Source organism: Anser anser, assembly GCF_964211835.1.
Source record: "Anser anser genome assembly, contig: HAP1_SCAFFOLD_76, whole genome shotgun sequence".
Classification (NCBI taxonomy): Eukaryota; Metazoa; Chordata; class Aves; order Anseriformes; family Anatidae; genus Anser; species Anser anser.
In genome coordinates this window covers 363591-390970 of record NW_028153992.1, presented here as the reverse complement: position 1 = coordinate 390970, position 27380 = coordinate 363591, and the positions used below count along the sequence as shown (strand labels likewise).

Here is a 27380-nt window from a genome sequence, read left to right as displayed (position 1 = left end):
GACCTCGATGGCTCGGGTGCAACAGCAATGGCTTCGCGTGTGCCTCTCGGCACACCTCCGCCTCTCTCTTTCCTTCCAGCCTTAGGACCTCGAGCTTTCGATACCGCCAGCTGGACTGGCCGCAGGCGCGCCGCTCAGGGCATTTATAGCCAGCCACCTCTTGTGAGGCAATAGGGTGACATCACCAGGGTCTCGGGGTGCCCATCAAGCACTGACTTGATGGGAGTCTCACGTATTTGAACGTATTTGAAGTGACACTTTATTCTTGATACCTTAGGGCCCACTCCTTGGCCCACTCTTGGGTTCGGTCTCTTCCGAGATGGCTTTTCTTAATTAGCCTAATACCGCTCTCCTTGCTTGGCTTCTGTCAGCATGGAGCAGCCATCTCACATCAGCATTTTCTCGCAACAGTCAGGTGATCTCTGTCAGTGCTGCCAACAGGGGCACCCCGAGACCCTGGTGATGTCACCCTATTGCCTCACAAGAGGTGGCTGGCTATAAATGCCCTGAGCGGCGCGCCTGCGGCCAGTCCAGCTGGCGGTATCGAAAGCTCGAGGTCCTAAGGCTGGAAGGAAAGAGAGAGGCGGAGGTGTGCCGAGAGGCACACGCGAAGCCATTGCTGTTGCACCCGAGCCATCGAGGTCCTTCGGTAATGTTCTCAAATCTATAGACATCTATCTGCCTCATCTGTCCTAAGCGCGGTCTTGCCATGTATAACCTACCACAAGCAGATTTGCCATTCTAACGGCAATGTCTGCAATCCATACACAGAACAGTTACCGCTACAGTACTCTAGACAATTGGTTGAACCTAGAAAGCTGATGTCTCTTTGCTGCTGCAATGTTTTCTTCCTGCTCCTATCTGCAGTAGTCCTGCTGGTGTCACGCCAAGCGTCGAGATCCAGACAGCGACACGCAAGGCATCGAGGTCCTGCCGGCGACCCGGGGGGTGCTGAAGACCCCAGGCTGCTGCTAAGTGCCTGGCACCAGGGCAGCCTCCCCCAGACGAAAACCAGCTCCACGTTGCGGCGGCCACAGGCATCATGAGCTGGCGGCCACGGCGGCAGCCAGAGGAGGCCCCCGAGGAGGAGACGTGCCCCATCTGTTTGGAGCGCATGTCCAGCGCGGCTCGCATCGACCCCTGCAGGCACATCTTCTGCCTGGAGTGTGTCCACGTCTGGGCTGCCGAAAGAGACACCTGCCCGCTGTGCCGCGGGCACATCATTGGCATCGTGCGCCTGGCCCGACGACCACGCAGGAGGTTCCAGCGCAACGCACGGCTGGGGCAGCGGCAGCAGCAGCAGCAGCGCCAGACGAGCCCCTCCAGCTACCGCTCCCGCAGCGTCTCGCCCCGGCGCAGGGAGCGCAGCCCCTCCATGGCAGGAGAGCTCGTCAGGAGCTTCTCCTGGCACGCGGGGCAGGTGGGGCGCAGACTGCCAAGGTCCCAGCAGGACGACGACGTCGGGGACACGTCCTGGCTGCATAGGGTCAGGCAGGAGGAGCCGGGGGCCGGAGACCGCACGGGCCGGCAGGCCGGGCCCCCCGCCTGAGCAGGCGGCCGGGCCTCACCTGGGGACGGGCTGGGGGTGGCAGCCACAATTAATTACCCCGGGAATAAATTACAAACTGTTCCACCCTGCAAAGCCTCTGCCTGCACTTATTTCCTGCATCGGTCAGCGGGGGGGGGTGGGGGGGGTGGGGGCTGAACGCAGCCCTCTGCCGCTGCCCGCGTCGCCAATTGGTTTGGGGATGTCTGCTCCTGATGGGGAGCGGCTGCGGGTGGTGGGTCCCCGAGTGAGACCTGGGGGTGAGAAGTCATTTGGGGGATGAGAAGTCGTCATGGGAATGGGAAAGTGTTGGGGGTGGGAGCAGCCACAAAGGTTTAAATTACTCAGTTGTTTTATTGGCCTCGCGTGATAAGAAGACTCAACTCTATCCACAAAATCCTGGCTGATGAAGGAACACGGTGCCCAAAGTAGAACTTAAATAATTTAGCTGAGTTTGTAAAAGATCAAAAGTGCTGAAGCAGTTTGTCCTGGTTCCAGTTAGGACAGAGTTAATTTTCCCTCATAGTAGCTGGTAGGGTGCTATGTTTTGGATTAGGATGAGAAGAGCGCTGATAACACGCTGATGTTTTAATTGTTGCAGAGCAGTGTTTACACCAGGCCAAGGACTTTTCGGCTTCTCGCTCTGTCCTGCCAGCGAGCAGGCTGGGGGTGCAGCAGGAGCTGGGAGGGGACAGACCCAGGACAGCTGACCCAAACTGGCCAAAGGGGTATTCCATACCATCTGGCGTCATGCTAAACAATATATAGGGGTGGCTGGCTGGGGTGGGGGGCCGGCTGCTAGGGGATAGGCTGGGCATCGGTCAGCGGGTGGTGAGCAATTGCATTGTGCATCACTTGTTTTCTTACACATTATTATTATTAATACTATTACCATTATCACTATTATTACTATTATTGTTATTATTATATTCCTGTCTTAATAAACTGTCTTTATCTCAACTCACCGGCTTCACTTTCCCGTTTCTCTCCCCCATCCCAGAGAGGGAGGGGGGAGGGTGAGCGAACGGCTGTGTGGTGTTTAGCTGCCAGCCGGGTTAAACCACAACAGGTGACAGGCCTTTAACGACACTCACGACTCAGAAACATTTGCCGATGCAGTCAAACGGTGTCTATTAACGCGAGGCACTGAAGTTAATTGGTATTAAAAATGAGCCAAAACGAAAGGCAAGTATCTGCGTGTCCAGCAGAATGACAGCGATCATCACCATTTGATCAACCTTCCCTGTGAGGTCTATCTGCAAGTTACTTTGAGGTAGCGCTAGAAAGAAGCGGTTGGTCCAGAGCATCCCTGCAAAAAGAAACATCCACGGCTTAAGTACCGTTTACTCTTTTGGTATCCTTTTAAGTACTTTTTACCCGTTTCGGACTCCTGCCTTTTCCCGGCTCACTGATGACAGCATTAGTAGCCCCTCAAGCTACTGTCCTACAGCCTTTCCCATCAGTGAAGAGATAGGAAAAACCCCACTGCTTCTTGGAAGAGAAAACCAGCAGGTTTTTGAATAAAAGCACTCTCTGTTGCAGCTAGGTACAACGAAAAGAGTTTATGAAATCATTACGGGACATTCTTGTAGAAAACTTCCTCAAGCTTGGAAGAAAAAAAACATTTCAGCTAAGTAAAACAGAAAATAACTGGAAGAAGTGAAGTATGGCGGTGTTGGAAAAGTTGCTTCAAAGACTTGTTTAATTAAAAAGAAGGAAAAAAGCAAGTTCCTACTGCAATCCCATCTTTGTCAAACTGATGGCGGGCACCAGTACGATGTGTTCAGCTAACACAGGCTGGAAGTTGTAACTGCAGCTGTGAAGTTTACCCAGTAAAAAGACTCCGCAAAGCATTCTAGCAGTTCCGATGCAATCACTGCTTCCTGAATTTGTGACTCAGGGTTAACACGGCAGTACAGGAAGAAGTCTGGCATTCACTGTGCTCTTACGGTAAAGAATCTGCCCTGCGCACACCATCCCAAGCCAGGTATGCGCTCCTAACAGGAAAGGACGATAGGCTGATAAGTCTCAGCAGAGGGAAAAAGACATCAGAGAACTACTTTATAACAGCAGCACGCGGGCTGCAACCAACGTTCTCTTCCTCTCATCATTTTCATTTCTGTGGACTCCAAGAGAATACACTCCCAACATTTTTCAGCTCTGGAGAACAAACAGCCCAACCAATCTCATTCACTGAACTACAAAACTGGTATTTTCGCTATCTAGTCCGGAAAAGGAGGCGCACGTCTCTAACGTACAGTGTAGAGACCTTGTTAATAGGCAAAGTCTGCATAAAATAGGTGGCCACAGCCTGATTTTCTGACGTTCAGGGCCTTGGGTCACACACCACCACAGTATCAGACTTAATGAAGTCACCAATCTATGTGGGCCCCTCATTACACAGGTCACATGTTATGGACCAACCTCTCAAAGGCCAAAAACCAGCACTGATACTGCCGGGCCAACACATATCTGTAGCATCCCATTTCTGGGTGACAACACAATGAATGTTTCCACAAAGTACTCGATGCAACCTAACTACTGTGTTTGGTGATGCAAAGCAAGCCGTGTCAAAGCAGCGTAGCACCCAGGCACATTCCTGGAAGATGTTTTGCTGCTCACGTTGAAGAAAATAGATAAAAAAATCCTGTGCAGTTTGCACTTCTGAGCTCAAGTACCACAGCTATGCACTACAATTGAAGTGGCATCAAAGCTTGTAAGGTTTTGAAGCTTCAGCACTGCCATCCAAAGTCAAGGAGGCTGCATCTATTATCTTGAATTTGCCCCAGCTCAGTCCCCTGAAACAATTCCATAGACACGTACAAGCAACCCTTTTCCCACCCAGATTCTTTGCTTCATCTATTGCACCTCTACCTTGTGTCATATTCTTATTAATCTGCCCCTCAAAAGACTCCCTGGCTCACACAAAGAAGCAACCCAACAAATCCCTGTTCCCAGCCACGTTGCTTTCATGCTTTGGGAAGAGTTAACTGCAACAGCTCTAACTGTGATGCCACCTCACCCCCTCCACCTATGTGAGGTTCTTTGCCTTCTGTCTCCTCCTACGTGTACACCTGCACTAGAACCAGGAAGAATGTGCTTCCTACAATACTCCAAGAGCCTCTTCTGTTTCAGGATGTCATCATTTCAATTCAGGACTGAAAGTATTCCTAGCAAAAACCCAACAGCTAATAGCTAACAGAAGCAGTTGCTGGTGATCAGCTACAAGCAACCTGGAAGTACTGAGGAGTCACAAAAGAGAATTTGCATTACATTTAAGAACAGCATGCAGCTTAGGACCACTGCTTTCACTGACTACACTAAGCCATAAAAAAGAATTGGATTCTTACCTGCCATCACAGCAATTATGGTTTATGTTGCCCCCAAAACACACACGGCAGTACCAGAACTGTGTCAACTAGCTTTAACAGCTTCCCCAGCTATTAAGTACAGTAATTTCTGCTTCCTTTTTTTTCTTGGAGGAATATTCTTTTGTTTCCAGCCTCACTTACTTATTATACACACTGTTAATTAGCAACTATTTCTCCATATTCATAGGGTTATGGAGTCCCTATGACTGGAAAAGACTCTGTACCCTTCAAGATAAGAACAGCATAAAGGCAGCAACTCGCAAGACTGCTCTAGCTTAAAGCAAAGCTTTCCTCATTGCTCTCATCTCCTTTGACTTGAGTGCTGTCATCCTTCTACCAGAGCTTTAAAAACTTCATTACCACGAATGAAGGAAGACCAGAGCAATCAGAGAGGGTAGCAGAGGGTATAACTTAAGGAGCTGTTACTAGGATTTTTTTGTTGTTCCTGGTGGACTATTTTTCTCCTTGCCAGCAAGGAGGGAAAACCAGCAAGTTGTTTTCTCCAAGATTTTTTTTTTTTAGGTTTAAGAACACGGATTATGTTGTAGCAATTTCTTCGCTGTAAAGCGTCAGCTGAGAAGTCTAACAGTAAGAAGGGCAAGGGAAAACTGAATGCTGATGCAGAGAGTGCCAGCAGACATCATCCTCATTCCACGGGATGTTTGTAGCTATGGCAGTTGAAGTCTACACTTCCATATGCTTAACATACCCTATTTATAAGCCGATTTTAGCTGACCTAGCATGTATCAGTAGTACAGTTAGAGCCAGCAGCCTGCAGGAAAAAGTGGGCACAGGTGTTTCCATAGCAAGGCCTGTGAGTGTCTCCCATACATACTTCCAGTCTAAGCAAGCACATGAAAGGCTTGGCTTGTCGCTTACCTAAGGAACCAGGAAAACAAGGGAAAGCTAGATTTTGCTTGTGTCCTAATGCCCATATAAAAATAAAGACAGATGAAATACCCTTACTACCTTGTTAAATTCCATAAGCCGGAAGAGAACGTGCTGCACACAGGTACAAGTAAAATCCCTTGCTGGCAGGTTTGCAGAAACAAATTTTTTATTTACACAGGCAAGTCTATCTTTAGACCCCATTTACCTCTTTACATTTCTCGAATATTTACATGACTTCATGATGCTCCAAGAAGGGAGTGATGAACAAAAAGATTACAGAAACTGTCAAAAGCATAGCAAAAAAAACCCAACCTATCATTGTGCTTTAAAACTTATGAGCTAGAATAATGTAGAAGAAATGTAGTTTTAGCACTTTGGTCCTAACGGTCATGCTCTAGAAGACACTTAAATAGCAGAGGGGATTTCAGAAGTGACCGTATCCAGAGGTTGCCAGTGACAATTCATGAGTGAATCGTAGAGTTCTTCGCTTGTCTCCGTGAATTGTCTGTTCATTTCATCAACATCCAAGTAGAGCTGTGGATCTGAAAATAAAAGCCTGGTAAGTCCAAGTATCAAATCTGAGGCATGCGCACAAAAAAACTTCACGTGAAATGGCTAATAAAATGTATTTTAAGCTAAGTGTAATAAGCTATTAGATCTACTAATTTTAGTGAGGTATTTAGTCCTCTAAAATTTTGAGCCTCACAACTCCAACTTTTGGGAATTTGTATATTAGAAGGCTGGGACTAGAATTGTCTTTCAAGATAAAGACAAAGACAATGTTTAAGATAGTAAAGATAACGTTTAAGGATAATCAGCCATGAAACCCTCCCAAGAGTCATTTAATTCACTTCTACGGCAATACACGTTACATAGGATAGTTTCTAAACACTAACACAAAATGCCTCCACGTGAGGAACTTTGCAAACCTTCCAGGACACAAATATGTTTTGTACCGTATTTGTAAGTGCAAGCTGAATCCTCCTTTTGGAATCTGCAACATAAGCTTTTACCTCAGGGTGGAGAACAAAGCTTTTGCATATTACTGAGTTTCTAATATAAAATCTGTTTAGCGGAACCAATACAAAGAACAAAATTCTGTCTTAGACCATTTTCAAATGGGAATGAAGGCACAGGTACAAGAAACCTGCTGCGAAGCATTGACAGTGTCCCGTTTTACTTGATGCGGTCAGTGTATGCTGTATCAGCTTTAAAACCCCAGCTGATTGCAGATCAACCCCACAGAGGTTTGACCTCAGCTGAACTTTCAAGATGTTCTTCATCCAGTAGAGGTTGGCTTGTATTGTTAAAAGGCACAAGGATGGCTAAACTCAAGTGACAATGATAGAACCCTTATTACCGTCAGTAATTAGGTCATCACCGATTGCAGTCATAACTGAAGATTCCTGAAAGACAGAAAAGGCTAAGTTTAATCATAACTCATTTCAGAAAGCATCACAGATTCAAAGTGCTGCAGTCTCAATCCATTCCTTCTTCCTACAACTACAAGGATAGATGGCATTTTATCTACTTATTTTTAGAAGAAAGCCAATATTGCAGTACAGGTTGGAAGGGACTTCCGGAGGTCACAACTAATACATTGACCACGATAAGACCACTTACAACAACTGTTTAATTTGCTTTAAGCAAAGCAAATCAGAAGAACAGGAACAGAAGAAGCGTACGCAATTATGCTGTCAAAACCATTCTTTGGTATGCGTGAACAAATAATGGTGTATAAATCACTAATTCTATGGATTTACTATTTAAGCACTTAAATACAAACACCTCTGAATGGAATCTGCTCTTTTAACTTCACACTAAGCAGAAAGCATGTTTTCAACTTCGGATTCTTTTTGCTGATTCACACAAATCTGTACAACGTATTATCTGTGAAATATTTTCTTTACAGCAAGCGTGCACTATCTTTACCTCAAAAACAGCTGGAGCCATTAAAGAATCTCCTAAAGAGCAGTCTCCAACAGCTTGCATGCTGTCATAGGGAGCATAGGAGCTGTAGTTGTAGTCAGCGTAAGCATCGTAACTCCTCTGCGAGTGGTAGTTCTGGTAATCTTGGCAATAATCATTATAGTTGTATGACTGGTACCGCTGCAATTCTGCTTTCAGTCTGAAACATGAGAAGTTGCATACAGTCAGAGAACAAGAGACTGTAAACCCAGTTCTGAACTTAAACAATTTGTCAGCTTACATACTTCAAAGCTTAAAAGGAAGCTTTCCTAAACAGTCACCTAAGTGACAGCTTAAGTCACAGCTCAAAACCTCATTTCTATAGAAGCAAGCATCCTCACCTTTGCCAATACCAGAAGGAATTGTTCTCATGGATTAACTCCAGAGCCTTGACATGGTTACCTGTACACATCAAGTATTTTTAGCGTTGGCATAAGCAAGCTGCTGCTAAGTCTCTGTGCTTTGCTAAAGATTGATTTAAGACCAGAGACATTTATCAAGCACAGCTGCTTTAAAGATGCAGTCTTAACCCTTCTATCTTTTGTTTGGTTAATTACTAGATCTTATTTCCAGAAAGAAGTGAATGGAGTCAGATTATCCATTTCAAAAAAGCATCTGACGCTGCCTGTCAGTTTGCCATGTCTACCTCCACCTGCTCAGTTTTTTTGTTTGTTTAAAGTCCATTAAACATTCAACAGCTGCCAACTATACCGCTCAGGTGAAGTCAGTCTTGCTTAACAACACAATCGCGATTCTCCAGCATGACGCCTTATTATTAGTGGGAGAATTACAAAATACGCTGGTTCTTAAGAAGAAAGGGCCAGCTGATTAGCTTTCACTACTTTCCCTTTCAAGATTTTCTCAGGGGCAGCTTCAGACTAATGACAAGAACCAAGACAAGTGCTATCTGTACTAAAACTGAGGTACACTGCATAAAGAACATTCAGATAACCCAGCTGCATATTCAAAAAAATCCGCTGTTTAGACTTGTCTTCACTGATTCTGTACAGGCAGACCTCCTGTGGTTGCAGTGCCCAGTTTCTCTCACTTGAATTGGGGATGCAGAGAAGTGAGTTCTATGCTTTTGGGGAAGAATACAAGCTGAAGGCATTCTGAAATAGCTTCCAAACTAAGCAAACATGAGGGACAAACTAATCCAATGGCTGGGTATTTCAATGCTAAGAGAGCACGGTACTCAGCCATTCAGAAACGTATTACTGATGTGTATTTTAATACCTACATTTGTTTCAATACTGCAAAGCTACACAAGTTCTAATAAAGAGGTAATCCATTGTCTTGTTACTGTAGTAAACAAACAGAAGATACATCATCTTAGGTCTTCTGCTTCCAACTGCACTCTTCCTACATACAGTTGTGTAGGGAAGGAAAATCTGAAAATACTGTTGACGTTCTTCTGGATAGCCGAAGCAAGAAAACATGTTTGTGGCTTATTCTTGTTTTCAAAATAAAACAATATTAATTTAATCAAAAAATTTTGGCAAAGAAGTTTGGACAGTGCTCTCTTGGAGAAGAGCATTTCCATTCTAAAGCAGAAGGAGGCAACGTTTGCAGAATTATGCTAGGTAAACAGAAACAGAAGTGTCATTTTTTACTATTTAACAGAACACACAAGCTAACCTCATGAACATACTGAAATTGTTTATATGAAGTCCTGTTTTGTCAGTATCCTGGATCAGAGTTCATCAAATTTGGTATCAATTCTTTAACCGTTCAGAGACCTGAATTGCCTTAAATAAGTGATAGAACTGAGCCGGTAGAGTAAGAAACCCTCTCAGGAAGTGCTAAGCTTTAAACTCCCCATTGCCCTAAGCTCATGAAAAGCAAAGAATAGCATTCTAAACCTGTTCTAGTAATAACGCCTTTGGCTTTCTCCCTGCGTTCCCATTTTTCCCCCCCACTTCTTTCCTGTCAACCCACTGTAAAACTAGTTATGTGCTTCTCTCAAACTAGAGGGAAAGCTCTAAGAACAAGAACTCCCTAGCATATAAAACCACTTCTTGTCCCTTCTACCTTATGCAGGCCCAAACCTGAAAATATTTTCCAATGCATTCAGCTTTGCTACTGTTGAGAAACAAGGCTGGTTACAATGGCAGCTAAGCCCAAGTTGCGCTGTCTGGCTAGACTTAACAGTTGGATTCCCCCAGCCATCCTGAAGCAGGTTGATGAATCCAGGGAGTCAAAACATAGGACTTCTGCATTTCTGGTTTTGTAGACTGCATCCTGTGTACAGCCACTACAGCAAGGGCCACAGACTTTCCAAAGGCAGAGCTACAAGAATCTGATTATTTAGAATAACTGTATCAATGCACAACTCCTTGGTTACCTTTTAGAAATTCCTATGCTCAGCCGGATTCCTTTTCCCCCCAGACCTGGTGCGTTCTGGCAGTCTTGCAGTGCCCTCATCTGATCACCTTGCTCACCAAATCTGACATAGGCATACCCTCTACTATTTTCAAAAGGGAGAAAACCAATTCTGGTATGCATAACAGTTACAAAGCTAACGAATTCAGTTTCTGTCTTCTACAAAAAACAGAAGATAGCAGCTACTATAGCTTCTATTACTTAAGCAACCTCTCTGGCATGTGCACGTGCACAGAAAAGGCTTTCACCAAATTAAAAAACTTGGGCCAGGAGCAAAAAGCTTATTCCTTGGTAGCATTAAGATGCAACTCACTGAGAGCCAGCAAAACAATACATTTTAAGTGCTCTCTGCATAAGTAATCAGATTCCATATTTCTGCATATACAGCAGTTAATCAGTTAGCACTAACCCACTCCTTTTGGAGCCACAAACTTTATTGGTCACAAACACCAAGAGCTGGCTGTAATTATCTGAACCAGTATTAACCGGTACCTCTGAACTCTTCAAACAAAAATATCTTTCAGGTGCTCTTAGAAGAACAACATCAATTGCCTGCAACAATTTGATGGCTTTGCTAAACGGAGCACTGAAAAGCACAGTGGTACAGTTTCTTTTGTAGCCTGTTCAGAAATTATAGCCCCGTGCCTACAGCTTCAAATCAGGCCAAGCTTACCAGCCCAACTCTTACAGCTTAAGTTCACTGCACTCGAATGCCTTCAAGACGTGCTTTTAGGAGCCATGGAGAAGAACCCTCTGGTAAGACCACCATTATAAAGTACTGAGTGTTGTTTTACACTTAAAATAGAACTATCTGTTACAGTCATTCATCAGCTTTCCCTAGGCTGCTGCTCTCTCACTACTGAATGTGATCCTGCTCTCAGTTTCCCACTAACTTTTTCCCCCAGCGGTTATGGCCTCTTTTCATCTATGACACTTTTAAGGGACTACACCGTGTTGAAAAATGCTGGTTAACATTTCCTTTTACACAAGGTGCCTCATCGAATTTTCCTGACTAAACCAAACCCCAGAACCTTAACTAGAAGAGGAAGCACACAAACACACACGCCTCCCTGGCCACCATATCTCCCCAAAACATATCTGTTCAGTAACAGACCAACTGTAAGAATACTGCGATTAAAATCAGTATAGCTCTATACACTGCTTTTGTTCGGGATTACTAGCTAATGTCCTTTCCCTTACCCCTTCTGGAATTAATACTGAATTCTGTACTCCAAAACGCGGTTCTTAAGTCATACAAATGACATTTAACAATCAGAATTTTTCCACACAGTGATCCTCAATAAAAACTTCAATCCTCTACTGCAGTCTTTCAACAAATTAAAGGAATACAAAACTGGCTAATAACTGTTCAGTGATTTTTGGACCTTTGTAGCACTAGAGTAACAGCAGTACACTCTGCAGCATAGTTGCAAGTACGTGGGAATAAGATACTCTCTCTCATCTCTTTTTTTCTCTGAAAAGTGTGAGGCCTCTATTTCACCCTACTAAAGATTTTACCACCAACTGTACTGCTAGCATTGAGACACTGCAACTTCTGTGCTTATATGAGATGCAGGACAGGTTCCTTAAGGTGTCGCAATTTTTTGTCTAAACCTAGTGTTGAGATCAAAAAAGGGATTGCTACTAATTGCGTACGTATCAATAACCAGGACAGAAGACATGCTGCATATAGGAATTAAACTTTTTCTAAAGCTCTAGTACATGAACATATCAAATCCCGCAGATTTTTTCTAGTATGGTTTCAGAGGTCTTACTTGATGGACATAAGCGCACAAGTGAAGACAAAAGATATTCTGTTTACCTGAAGTACATGAAGGTTTGAACTACATTCTAGTCCTGATCTTTCCAGTCAAAACTGTTTAAAAAACAACCCACCAAACAGTAAAACAAACAAGAAAACCCCATGCTTCCTCTCTACATAAAACTTTTCACAATTGTGTTTTCTGCCCACCACCTGGCTTTAAAAAGTATACGAACTTCTTTGAAAGATCATGTTTTTAGTCTGAACTCCAAATGAACAACGTGTAGGGCATGTAAAGAACAAGCACGTCATTAATGAAAGCTTTTCTCTAAAAAGGATAAACTTATTCTTGGGGAAAAGTGTGGAAACAGATGTTATCTAGGCAATATTCCTACAGGAAAAACGAATAATTTTGCCACACCTCAAAGGAAAAAATAATTGTGCTTAACAGGTAAGAAAATAAAAAAAATCAGAGCAAACCAAAAAATAAATCACAGAATATGCATCCTCGTTTTAATCATTAAGGATTACCTTTGAGCTCTGCTTTGGTGCTTGGCTTTGCACTTTCACAGGCTACACACTTCGTGGCCTCTGCTTTGTTTTGAACCAAGCAGGTCTCCCAATCCCAGCTTCCTTCAGGCTTCTTGAATTTGTCTAAATCCAGAAATTCTCCAGAAGGAGCAGAAAATGCAGATGCACTGCTACTGGTCACAGGTGTTGGACCCTCTGTGAGACAAACAAGACAGTTAACCATCCTGTTTGAACATGAACTATAAAATGAACATTAACTTTTAAATCTGATTTGTCAAATCCCACAGAAATGTTCAAAACTACTCCACAACTCCCCCCCCCGCCCCTGAAAAAAATAAAAGCCACCAAAAACCCACAAAGAAACAAACAAACAAACAAAAAAACCAGAGTGGAACTCAAAGCTTCCAAACAACACACAACTCTGTTCAGCACACAAGCTTCTGCTGCTGTTGACCACAGTGTAACCTCCATAAAGAGGCCTGACAGGTGCCTTTTAAAAAAAAGGTGCCTTTTAAGAGAGAAGCAGAAGATAACGCTTCAAATTCAAAACCGGAAAGACAAGAATGGCTCTTCCCTTCCACAGCACACGCAGAAAACTTTTATCCTAGTATTACTTGCATCGCTCTTCCTCTTGACAAGTGCAACGTAACCGTGCAATTCACTGCACCATGGTCACAGTAAACCCCTCATTTCCAAAATTCCTCCTTGCAATGGCAAGAGCCTCAGACAAAGATGCCGACTGACCGCTCAGAGGTTGGAAGTCCAAGAGAATCAACTCTGTCTGAAATCCATTATCTTACCTCATGAAATTTCAGTCTTACCGCACAGGATGAATACAAAAGCCCGGTCTAGTCCATCTTAATTTGTTTCTTCCACGATATATTTGCACAGGTGTTTTTCGATGTAATGGCATGTTAAATGACATTTAGAGTCAAAGTTAGAATTAGAATCGTATTTTAAAAACAATACAACCACGCTCAAAATCAATTACGGTCACACACAATGGGAAACAACCCAGTACTGCCCTGAAGAAGTTACCCAGCGGGTCACTCGCTTTCTTGAAGCCTACCACTGACCTTCATAGGCATCTCTCTGCTTTAGCTTAAGACTAGTTAAGACTACACTGTCTTGAAATCTGGCTTCACATCTCCCCTCAATTACATACAAACGGTGAGTAGAGGCATTTTGGACACATTCTGTAATTTTTTTTACTTATTTTTTGAAAGAGAAAAACGCAGTCATTTTTAACTCTTTCTATGGAGTTCTCATTTTCGCCAGTGAAAAATCACTATGTTGTTTTTAAATTAAGTCACTCACTTCAGCCACCTTCCCTCACCAGCTGCAAAGCCGGGGGTATCTGCATTGATCCAGCTCCGTACTAATACATTTCACAATCAGTTCAATTTATGCGACAGGCTGGAACCTGGGCTGAGACCTCTGAAGTGCCTGTAAACCAATCCTGCAGACAGCCGCTAACCCATCAACCGTACCTGGGAATCGTGTTGCTTAAAATATTCCATATATGCAACGTACTTTTATTCTGTACAAGATTCACAGAGGCTAGGATGGAAACAACAGGAAAAAAAGGACCATACCTGGTTTCTCAGACTGACAGGCTACACATTTGTTATCTTCCGTCTTATTTGGTACAAGGCATATTCCACAGTCCCAAGAGCCTTTCGCCTTCTTAAATTTGTCTCCAAAGCCCAGAGTGGCTGTTGTGTCAGTGCTGCTCGAGGAGGATGTCACTGTCACCGAGCTGTCTGTGACCACTGGTCATGTCAGAGCAGGCATTACTCCCGTTCCAGGTTTTGGTGTCTCACATGCTATACATTTTGTAGCTTCCGGTTTGTTTTGGACAAGACATGTATCACAATCCCACGTTCCAGGTACTGTTTTGAATTTGTCTCCAAAGCCCAGCATCCCTGCTGGGGGCGCTGCTGGCTTTGAGGTGTCGCATTGACTTGAACTTACTGTCTGTTTCATACTCTCAACTGTTGACGCTTTAGTAGCTTGACAAGTTACACATTTGTCCTTTATGTCTTTGTTTTGCAGAAAAGGGTCACATGTATCAGATTGCCAGTGCGATGCTTGTTTAGAAGTCTCTTTACCTGCAGAAAAAGTTGTTATTGCAGGCCTAGTATAAACCACTGTGCTTGTTGTAGGTTGTGCAGACGTAGAAGAGCGTGTTTTCAACAATCCAAAGTCTAGGAAGCAAGAAAAAAAAGTCTTCCTGTTAGCGCAGCACCTCACTACATGTAACTAAGTGACTTTACTAGAGGGCAAAAATTTCAACTCAGGTGCCAATGGTTACAACTAGACATTCAGACCGAGCGCAACAGGAAGTCCCCAGAAATCTTATCTAAACGGATGAAATTTCATCTGCTGCACTGGGTCACAACAGAACATTTCGTTAAAGCTTCATTTAACTCTTTGTTTCCAAGCAAGCTTTAAATCAACATTTTCACTGGTCGATACAAGTACAAACAGACAGTAGCTGACTGAAATCTGACAGTCCAACGTGGAATGGAAATAATACAATTTGATTAAGACGCGATGCCCAATCGAATCAAATTTCTAAAGCTCCTCCTTCCGTAGCAGATGACTCAAATCTACTCCAGTAACTGTACAGAAGTTTGTACTCGGAGCAGCAATCCGTACGGTATTTTCCCACAGATGCTGAATATTAATTAAATAATAAAAACTCAAGACAATTGAACAACTGTCTAATTTTCTATAATCTTTTTCAAAATGCATCGGACACAGGACAACTCCTTATTTAAAAGGTGGCAATTTTAACAGGAAAGACAAGCTACTAATACAGAAAGACTAAAGGAAATGCATCTTAAACAGCAGCTCAAGTTGCTTGTAAATCTACCTTGAACATAGTTGTTTTGTGGTTTGTTTGTTGGGTTTTTTTTAGTCAAAAATGAAGTCTTTGAACAATGTGGATTTAGATTCTGCTTCTTTTAAACCGATAAAGAAAGTGAATGTCACTTCACTCAGAGGTCTTTCCTTAAACAAAATGCACAATGTATTTTCTCTCACTTAGCTCCTTCCAGTAGAGAAATGTGCTGCCTTCTTAACAAGTATGTAAGTTAGAAGAAGACTTTTGGGAAAAGATCAAATTCAATAAAGCCCTTTTTCTTAAAAGATATCTTTTCCACAGACACACTTTATGAAACTGTTGAAAACAATTGCAATTGCTTAAAAACAAAATTCAGAAAAGGGTTTTTAACGTAAAACACTCCACTTCTGTTTGCAGTTTAAATTTTAATCCACAGGAGCCATTGTAAGCTAAGGCCCAAAGATTCGCAGCTTTCGCCATGTATTTGGAACTGAAGCTCTTTCCTATTCTTTCTTCACCTGGGCTGAAGGTGGGACAGGAGTGTTGAGTTTTACAAACATTTCCTTTTCAATTCCACAAATTGTATTTACTTAAAATGAAACACCGATTATCTGGCTAATTCTCTTAGTACCTCATTTACAATTACATCCTAACACGTAAAGGAGATGCAACCCATCTGCTTTTCATCTTGCAGTTTTACTTCCAGCAACAAACACCACTTAGAATAGAAGGGGGCAGATGCACCCTAACAAACGCAGCGCTTAATGTAATGCTCTCCTACATTCATATTTATAGCAGATACTCTATTAACCATAAGTCGTGTGTTGGTTTTTTTTTTTAATAAAAAATGCTAGCGTATTTTTTGCAGCATCTTTTTAAAAGGAGTTCATTATCTCTCCAGGATTTTTTAGAACGTCTAAGACGCTTCCTTCCTTTAATACGTGGGCAGTGGTGAAGGGACCACCAGCAAAATCTTTGACCTCCTCTTTCTGTGTGTTGATGTTGGTTGAGGTGGTGGTGTCTTTTGAAACAAAAGAAAACAAAACCAGCTTTCACAATGTGACCTAGTTAGAGCAGATTATACTCACTTTTGTTAGAAACAAGAATTTCCAGCTTTCATGCTTCTCACATAAGAATCTTCACAAATTCTACTTACTTTGCAATGCTTTATGATTACAAGCAAAACAAAAAGCAACAAAACAAAACAAAAATTATAAAAGCAGATCTGTCACTGGAAAAATACTGCAGAAGTCCAACACTGCCTGGAATTGCTAGCATGCGCAGACAGGACAGATTGAAGATTTAATAAAGAAAAAAAGGAAAATCAGCACTTCAGATCTGAAGTGCTAAAGTTTCAGTTACCTAGGGTAAGAAAGGGCGTCACTGGAGTACCACTGGGTCCAGAAAGTTCTGCCGATTTTACAACGGGAACACTAAATGTAAACCCAATCTGCTATGAACAAGAGAGGTTTTTCAGATTCTCAAGCCACAGGAACTTCAATCGAATGCACACACAAAACCAAATCTGAAAGCTGCTCTTCACATTTGTAGCACGCATGCTGAATGACAAATTATAAGCCAGAAGCCTACATACTTTTCTCCATCAAGGCAGATTCTGCTTTAGTGTTCTGCAACAGCCTACTAAATGCCTAAGAAAAAAAGTCAAGCTCCTTTATTATTTTACTTACAGAAGACGTAGGTAGCACTTCTGCCTCAGTAGATTTCACAACTGGAGATGAAAACGCAAACTCAGGACTGCTAACAGTACTTGTTGGTTGTATCTGTATTTTCAAAAGAATTAAAGGTTTATATTTAAGAGCAACAACTACCTGAATTCACTACCCAACAGAAGTCCCGCAGTGACGTCGAAAAACCTGATGTTTGAGTTATTTTGCAGATAAAAGTAATAATAAAACACAGGGAAGTTTCCAAGTGGGTATAGGACAATATCTTCAAAACCAAATTCCAGAAACTGAGAGGAAAAGCTGGAGATGCTACTTAGGTCTAAATGCACGGAAAAGCAAGCCAGGAAGCTGAAGAACGGCAAACTCAGCCCAATGATACTCCAAGAACTTCAGCAAACACCTCAACATGTTAAAGCAGCTGTCTACTTCAAACCGTACAAAAAATATTTCAAGTACTCTGGAACAGATTAATGTTTATTTTATTGCAATAATATGCCAATTATTGCACCCTAGGCTCATTCTATGTGAGGCTTATATGACCACGTTACCTCTAATTTAATAACTTAAATAAAGTTGTGGTTTAACCATTGCAGGCAACTAAGCACCACACAGCCACTCGCTCACTCCCTCCAAGTGGAACAGGGAAAAGAACTGGAAGTAAAGAAGTAAAGTTGTTAAATTTGAGGTAGCATTAATGACTCATCGCATGTAATGGCTACCTGGAAAGACAAATGCCATAACCCTGTACATACTCCCCACTCCTTCCCCTTCTTTCCCCCAGCATTTATTGCTGAGCACGATGCTAAATGGTGTGGAATATCCCTTCGGTCCTCTGGGCTCCGCTGTCCTGGCTGAGTGCCCTCCCAGCCTCTTGTGCATCCCCGACCTCCTCGCTGGCAGGGCAGCGTGAGACACAGAAAAGGACTTGTCACTGTGTAAGCACTGCTCAGCAACAGCTAAAACACCAGTGCCTTACCAACACTGTTTTGCTCACAAATCTGCAACACAGCATCATCTACTACGAAGAAAATTAACTCTACCCCTGCCCAAACCACTATAAATAACTTGGCATAAAGTCCACACCCCCCTTCCCCCGCAGACTTCCACAGCATTTGAAGCAGTTATACAATCACGTTAAATGGGAGTTGGCAGGCTCTAAGACTGAGAGAAGCAGAATCAAAACATTTATGCCTTTTTCCCCAAACTGGCATACAACCCCAATTCATTCAGCTGCGTAGAAACTAATATTTGTTAGTTTCATGAGCACCACAGAAAAAGTCAACTCGCAATAAAGCAGTATACTCATTGTAAACATTATTTATAGCATAAAGATTTACCTTGCCCGCCGCCGTCGCTGCTGCATCTGCCATGCCTGCCGCCTCCGTTGAATTTGCCACGCTTGTCGTTGCCACTGTTGACTTTGCCTTGTCCTTTGTCATCAGCAGATATGGCATGCCCGCCGCCATTATGGGATATGTCAAGCCTGAGGGCACTGTTGAACACGTTATGCCTGACGTCGCCGTTGTATATATCATGTCCTCCACCTCCTCCTCCGATAGATCTGTCAAGTCCTCCACCTCCGATGGATCTGTCATGCCCTCCACCTCTGATGGATCTGTCATGCCCTCCACCTCTGATGGATTTGCCATGCCCGTCGCAGCTGCTGGAGTTGCCGTGCTCATTGCTGCTGTTGAAACAGCGCTCGGTGACGCTGAGACAGCGCTACTACCAACGAAACTAGAATTGAACTGAGGCAGCGATGCAGCACTGATGGGTAGGGGTATGTTCGGTAGCACTGGTTCCTCCACTTCCTAAAGTTGCAAATTTTAATTTTTCTTATACAAGACATACTACTTTCTCACCCCATCCCACCCAATTTATTAACAAAATTAAATAGAACAAAAATCCATACAAATTAAGAGAAAGCAAGTTTCCAGAAGAAATCCCGATCTCCCCACCTCTGTCTACCACGTCATTTTAATTTATGGCAGGCCTGCTTCCACATTATACTCTATTCAACAACTGTACAGCAAGAACACTGAAAGTTAACTCAAAACCTGTGCAGAACAGAGACGCACAGATCACATTTTTTTTCTTTCTTTTCTATACTTTAGTCATCAAAGCTCTAGAGAAGCATCATCCTTTCTAACTACCCTCGCATGGCTTCAATTAAGAGTACACTCTCAAGACAAGTGAGAAAGTGTTCCTCTTGCAAAATTAGGCAGGATAGCTGCCAAAGTTTCTAAAGTCATTACAGCAGTGAACGTGGAAAAAGGTAATGTTTAAAGAAGCAGGTAGGTTCAACAACCAAACTAAACACAAAAAGCACCAAAGAAAGTCAGACTAGCAGCACTGAAGATTGTGTTCTGGTAAATACAGTCTATACCATGTATCAGGATGCAAATATAAAAATCAGAAAACAGCCTCTTAACAACTTCAATTTTCATCCCTGCCACTTACTTTATTTGATTACTAAGATTGGATGAGTTATGTTTTAAATGGCATAGAAAATCTGACCAAAATTTGTACAGTACTATCATGATCTACTTAGAAATGACTAGGCAGGGATGTAAGTTGGTACTACTGATATTCAGTGCATCCTGTAGCTTACATCTGTTTCACAGTTTTGATTTGAAAAGTTTATGGAACTTTTGATATTTGGACCATTATTTTATTTGCGTTACAGGAATAAACAACAGTGTTTATGATTTCTTTATATTGCATCATCTGGAAGTCCCATTTAATGATTTGAAACTTAAATTAACTTAAATACTTAATATTAACTTAATATTAATTAAATACTTAATGTTAACGTAAATACTTAAATTAACTTACAGGCAGCTTATATAACATCCAATAAAAGAAAAAATAATCTGAATATTCATGGTCATAGTTTTATGGAATAGATTTTTCCTATTAAAATGAGAAAAAAACTCTCTCACAATGAGTTTGGTGAGTATCAAAAACTGAGTCATCGTTAGCAGACATGCAGAATGCTCTCTTCTACTACTCTTTTTCACACTCTTGGCCTGTATCTTTCTGTATGACTTAAATATGAAACCAAAAATTAAGCTTTTTTTTTTCTTTTTATACTTGGCACTCGTTTCAAGTATCATTCCTGTAGAAAAACTATACAAACCTTCACCAAAACATTACTTCTCTTCTTAGGACTCATTCATTCAATTGCTAACGAGAAATGTTATAGTTTGAAGAATCTCCAAGGTAAGAGAATTAAAAATTTCAAAATTACATAAGCAAAGTTCAGGTATTCAAACACAGGAAATCAATTGGAGCCTGCTCTGAAACCCACAAGAAAACAAAAACAATGCAAAAATAAAGCGGTATTGTTATAATTTACTATGATGCAATAAAACTGACACACTTAGCTAGTTACTTCAGTAAGCTCAGTGACAGCAATTAATTTAAGAGTCACTTACCTGTTCTTGTACAGCTCTTGATAAATAGTGTATTCCTCTTTCCCTTCTCATTTTGCCGCCTCCGCTACTCACTCCTGAAGACAGACCACTGGACGCAGCAGTACTGAATTTGTAGCTGGTCACATTGCTAGCACACGACAGTACAGAAGTTGGGGGAAACAAGAGAAAAAAAACTTACCAGCCAAATTTTTTTTTCAAGATATTAGAGCTGTTATTAGTCCTAGAATTGAAACCTGCTGATCAGAAAAAAACTAAAGCTGTCTCACAAGTTGCTAAACGCTGGTAAATACTTGATGTTCTAAATAGGAAAAACTTTATTAACAGCAGCAATGAAAAGGACATACATAAGTGCACCGTTCACATGGGAACAATGACTAAGCCAGAAGACCTGAAATAGAAGAGCTGATTTAGATTGTTATTTTCCAGTGCTTCCTTTAAATAGGACTGGTTCTCTGATTCTGCGATGCACGTGTATCTTTTGCAGGGATATAAAAGAACAGCTCACAAAAATACAGAAAGAGTGCACATATGCACACATACACATGGGAAACACTGCCAACAGCTCTGATAGAATAGGGACGCCTTAGACTTGTGTGGCAAGGTAATATGGCCTAAGCTTCAGAAGCAGCTCTGGCTTTCATGTGGCCATCAGCAGGAACAGCAGAGGTGTTTGGGTATGCCAACATTCCAGAAGTCTTTTCAGACATGAATACAGATCCCTTTTGTAAGGCATACAAAGGCGTTTTTCTGGTACTTAAAAAAGCCTAGCTCAAAACCAGAAAGATATCCTAATCCAAGAGCAAATGGGGAAAAAATAACCCAAACCAGAAGTGGAATAGGGAATAACTCTAACAAAAGTACTATGGCAAGAAAATGAAGTATGCCTGGAAAAACCGTGACATCAAAGCTTATCTTGCAGCCAATCAGTCAGTCAGTACAGAAGTGCATTAGATCGCACTGGAAGACACCAGGTCAAACTCCCACAATACTGAGGAGGAGAACTGGTCTAAACTTGTCAAATACTTGACAACAGCCTGCTTAGCACTGTAACTGCATAGAGGAAGAAAGATCCCTAAGGCATATGCTCAGACTTTTCTCTAATCCGAACTGTCAATCCATTAGAATTCTGAAAAAAGTCTTACATCAAAATAGATCTTCATTCAGACAACTATCGCTTGCCCATAACAGCCCATATTCCTCTTTCTGTTAACACCTGTGAGCTTCAAGGGGGCAAAGACAATTGTCAGCCTTCAAGCAAGTCTAATCTACAATTGGACTCAGGTTTAAAATATATACACACACACACACACACACACACACATAGATATATAGCATTGGTGGGCCAGAGATTTACTGAGTATTCCAACTCAACTGTCCAAAGGGACTCTTGCCAGCAGATCAGTGTGGTGCTCCTGCTCCAGAACATGGCACCCAACAGAGACCAGCATCACAAAAAACACTACCACCACTACCTACTCTACAAACAAAAGGTAGGGCACTGCAATAAACTTTGTGAACGAAATCAAAAGCAGTATGAGTTTGCTGTATCTCCTTCCTAAATGGAGAAGTAGAAAGGAGTTCTAACAGAGACAATTTAGAACAGTTTGAAAAAAACATAATTAAAACCCAGCACCTGATTGCACCTGTACCAGAACCTTAAAGCCAGTCGCTTCCACCCCTAAAAAGGTGGTTGTTGTGAAGTCCAACTTTTAGATGCCAAAACAAAGTGTTGAGTTCTTTCTGCAAGCCAAAGAATGCCCATGGTCACATAAGAATTGCTTGGCAGATGAGCATAGAGTCAACAAAATTCCCTGCTACTGTTCTTTGAAAAGAGCGACCCCCTAAAAACCGAGTGCAAAGTCTCTTAACTCAAGCATTATTACCCAAAACACCATTTGCCCAGAAGGAAAAGCCATCAATATTATCTGGAGGATAACTCATTTGACCTAATCCAAGAAAGCAGTGTAACACAAAGCAGTCTCCTCAAGAAGAAATTCAATTAATTCTGCTGGATTTTTTTTATTTTAGAGATGAGTTAGCATTTGGCCTCAAATGATTCTAAAGAACACATGGTCTTCATGTGAACTCAAAGCAGACAATTAACTTCATCATGAAAGGAGTATTAAAAAAAAGAATAATAAATCATAAACCTTCCTCCATGTTTTTGCTTAAAAAATAAAGAAAAAAACACATCAATAAACATCCTCCTGAACTGTAACTCACTTCCCCTACTTCACCTTCTAAAGAATGCTTCAGAAAGAATCATCCCATTAGGACAGAGCTTTCAAACTGCAAGCAATTAAATAGCTAAAACTAATAGCTTTTCCCCTAGGGAACATTAGGAGGGACAAATTATTTTGTTATAAGTAAACTGAGTTATAAACCATGAAATATCTGTCAAAGCAAAATTTGTAACGCTACAGATTTAGTCAAACTACAAAATGAGCCATATTTCCTGTAGAAGGAAAAAATTAGGCCTCCAATAGCAAAGATCCTTTCTGTGGATACAGCATTATAACGTGCCTCGTTTCCCATCTTCGTATCCTACTCAGAAGATAAACTTGGGATAAAAAGTGGTGTATCAGTACTTTTATTCTTGCTCATCTTCCTTCCTTTCATAAAAACAACAATTTTCTCAAAGTTATATTGATCTTCAAACACAATCCAGACTTTGCAGCTCCCTCAAAATACAAAATTTTCATTGGATTTCCCATTCCTTTTACTGAGAACTGTCACCACCTTTCAGGTGCAGACCGTACTGAAAAAGGAGATTTCTTTCTTCCTTCAAGTAAGTTTTAAATTAATAGATGTCATACCTTTCAGATGGTTCTGCTCGCTGTTCTGCAGGCAAAGTCTTCTCTCTCATCCCCTGCAAGTTAAGTTTAGTTCAAGACTTAGCTGAATATGTACAGAATACACAAAGTACCAACAACCACTTCATGTGGTTTTTTGTGGTTTTTATTTTATTTATTTATTTTTAATTTTATAGCACTGAATACACCTCACCTACTTAACGTTGTTCCCTAATTCAGCATTGTGGGTACAGTTCAGTTAAATTTTGGGGCTAAAGTAAGCACACTGGTTCACTCAGCATTGAGGACAAACTGATAGAACACTAAATCAAATTTGTCAAATCCTCTAACAAAGAAAGTAATTATTTTAAACAAAATGACAAAAATTGTGTGTGGGGGGGAGAGTTTTCATCAAAACTTGTGTTTACCAACCCCGTAAAAGGGACATACTTTTCTGTTTTCTGTCATTTATGAACAAACAAGGAAAAAAAAAAACTCTACCCCCCTAAAAACTAAGCAGTTGCTGCTACATTCATTTTAGAACTTTACCAAATGGAGATTGTGCTGGCTAAACAATACAGAGATTGAAAGAGTTAAAAGCAATAAGCAACCAGTATTACTGTCCACTTTGATTTCCAGCCTAAGAAGCCCATACACTTAACACGTGGTCATTTGTACACTCAGACTGATACTGGAAACACAGATGTTTTCGCAGAAAGAGATGCCCATTTAATTTTATGGAAAATTTATCAGACTCCATCTACTCCAAAGCAATCAAAACCGATAACTCAGCACATTGTCAGAACTCTCACTTGGAGCACATAGCTCACCTGGAATAGTTTACACAGAACACGAGCATGTTTCATCAGTGACAGCTTTGTGTACATGAGAATATAAAAGGAAAACATTTCTGTCTTTTAATATTCTTTCACTGACAACAGGATGACTCAATAGCACATCATGACATCGTGAAAACAACCACAAGACACTGAGTGTTCCAAAAACAGAATTAAATCCATAAAAGCTCAATCTATTTCACAATGGTTCCCACTGCCTTAAAGCTCGCCTCAAACATACTATCAGTACTTTTTGCAAAGATAGGATAAGAATTGGTTTGAGAAACATTCCAAGACTGGAAAAAAAAAACAGGCACATAAGGACTCAAAAATGTACTCACTTGGTACTTTGTGTCTCCCCTCTGGCAAATTTTGCTGGACTGAGTAGTTGAAGTCGGTGATGGTTCAGAATACCGCGTATAACGCATCGGTTGACGGTTTACCGTTGGTGTCACAAGTCTCTTAACAGGTGGAGGCTGGAATGCATTCTGGGATTCCAGCTTTGAAAGGGAAACAGCAATCAATTTATCCTTACGTCCACCCAAATTAATTCCAATATTTATTGATGAAAACAAATTACAAAACTATAAACCTCCCCCCATCGGTCTTGGCACTCAGTGAATACAATTTGAAAATTCTGAAGACCGTTCAACTTGTAGAGGGAAATCACCAGAAAACCAGTAACGAAATCCATAAAGCTATATATAAGTAGCCAAATTCTGACTGAATTCCATTTCAAAATTTGGCAGTTAGCTTCATAGACAAAATAATTCATGCTACCATAATTAAAATAATCCATGTTCCTAGAATATGCTCCTATCTTTTCCTCTGCCCACACTGTGATTTTTTTTTTTTAGTAGCTTAATTCATTAATTTAACATTTGAAGTGTTAAGCAACTAATTATACAGGCTTCTGGGCTTCACATTCCCTACATTTTTCCTCTTCAAAGTTACACAAACAATAGAACACACTCAAAAAAACCAACTTGTCAGTCTTACAATAATCTCATTCATTAAAATATGATCCAATGCTTTACATGTACATTAGATGCACTTCAAGTAGTGGGTTTGACTTCCCTTTTCAAAGCATTTTCACAGACCAGAGTTAATTTTTAACACAGACCACTGCGTGTTCTGCAAAACTGACTTAACTGAACTGTCAGACAGAAAACAAACCCTAAAGGCTACAAGATTTACCGATGGCTCCGCCTGCGGTCTTAAGGATCAGAAAATACAGTCTTAGGAAGCATGCTATTGTTCAAATCAATACCAACAGGAAATTTTTGTTTACGCTGCAGCTTTAATTTCACAGTATCTCCCAGCTCTTAGTAATAGAATTCACACTATCTCTAAAGTATATAAAAATACATCTTTCTAAAAAATATTACATTCAGTTTGAAACCTTGAATAAGACATGTTTTATGTAAGTTCACAAATCTACTTCGAGTGAACGACGGTTCATTGCTGGTTTTAAAGGTAAAAAAGAAAAATATTAATTCCCCCAGTTAGGCATTCAATACACGAAGAGTTATTCTGCCTGGTACAGCTCCTTGAAATAAGAAAAATACCACATCACTGCTACCCACTGCAGAAGTTTAGCCTGAGTGCACAAGTGTTCCGTCAACCGCATGTTCACTTTAGCAGGAAAACACACGATCGTCTCCTCAGCAAATAATTGCTTCTCATCACGGGCTACCCTTCTCCCGCCACCATTATGAATTCTAGTATTATGAATAGACAATCTATCTCCTTTCACCCACTGACAGCTGCGTGCAACATTCATTTAGTGGCTGACAATTTCAGGCTCTCTGTTGCAAATCTGGCAGATCTTTCTTAATGCCTTATCACAGGTGTATTGCTATAATATAACTGAGAATTCACACCAGATTTGGTTTTAGTTATTTGGATAATATTTATGATATACTTCACTTCTCCATGCCCTTGTAATTTGGCAGATGGTGAAAAGATGGTCCAGGAAATCTGAGATGTTTGTAAACTCTGAAGTGATTGTAAACTTAATTATACATCCATCCAATCAAGGAATTAGCACAGAAACTTCTTGAGACACTGTCCCTTTGCTCATTAGAACAGAAGATGAAAAGTTTGCACATCTTGTTATTTCCTTCAGTCACCTGATCTTCAAGTGGTCATTTAAGGGTTTTGCAATTTAATAAGCCCAAGAATACCCCTAACTAAAGTCATCAAAAAAAGATGACTAGTTTTCATTTTTTAAAGAAAATGAAAGGAAATCATGCTTTACCACAGCATTCTCACCAGTTCTGTGCTACCTCCAAATAGGAATTTAGGAGCGTAAGATTTATAGCGTCGGAAATTAACAATTTTCCTCCTCTTTACTTTGAATGGTGATAAAAAGCACAAAAACTAGTTTTCTGTGCCCGAATGAACACGGAAGTCTGTACAAAGTCTATATGACCACTCAGTCAGTATTTTTCTATTTGTGATCATTTCTTCAAGAGAAAACTTGCCTCAACAGGAATTTTAATATGCAGCTTCACCCCAAGTTGGGGGACAAGATAAAACGACTTGGTGTGTTCTAGAGTTGGTGCTCTCAACTTACAAAGATAACATAATTCTTAACCTGAGTAATCTTCACAGCCCATCATCTACTGTGGATACATGCCAATATTAACTTTATTTGATGTCTATGTTGTCACTGAGGTTTGAGAAACTTTTTCTAATAGTGATAAAGCATTGAAAAAGTTATCTACCTCAGCTTAAGACATTATTGGTTCTTACCTTTCTTCGTTTGGACTGGAAGTCAGTAATATCCGGTTTATCTATGTCCGGAGGCTGAGGAAAAAACAAAGCATAACTATTAGAGGGCAATTTTTTTCTCCTGAGAGAGAGGGTTCCCTGCAACAAAAATGTGGGGGTTCATGGTCAACTTACACAACACAGCAGCAAAACAGATGCCATTCTTTTAGCATCCTGTTGAAAAAACAGCGCAATAAATTAAACCGGCCACAACGTAAGGAAGAATAGTTTTATCTTTATCCTTTGATGGCACATTTACTAAGTTTTATAAACACATGAAGCAAAAACAGATTAAAAGAAGTGCTATTTACCAACAAAGGGCTTGACAGCTTCTCCATTGCCTCCAAGATGCGCCGTGCTGAGGTACTTAACGTAGCGCGGGACCACACAGTTTCTTGTCTAGCTTTCGCTCTCCTTTGTGCCTGAAAAATTAGCATTTTAAGTGTTACAATGGTCAATTCTGAGCTAAAGAGGCATGTATTTTACGTCCCAAGGCTACACTGATGATACAATCAATATATTCTGATGACAGAGAAAAATGCAGTCACTGGGAGTT

At 41.2% G+C, this 27380-nt stretch overlaps 1 protein-coding gene across 1 annotated transcript; it reads right to left on the bottom strand.

The window, feature by feature from the left end:
* Positions 1-259: 259 nt before the first annotated feature.
* Positions 260-27177, bottom strand: LOC310891001 (nuclear pore complex protein Nup153-like; the record flags this gene model as incomplete). The annotated part of the gene is made up of 7 exons (XM_083853310.1): positions 27136-27177; positions 26807-26860; positions 24391-24549; positions 23238-23290; positions 20422-20548; positions 18322-18795; positions 260-364 (listed from the first exon to the last, which is right to left on the bottom strand). The coding sequence occupies exons 1-7, from the start codon at positions 27160-27162 to the stop codon at positions 260-262; spliced, it is 999 nt and encodes a 332-aa protein (XP_083709436.1). The 5' UTR covers positions 27163-27177.
* Positions 27178-27380: the final 203 nt, after the last annotated feature.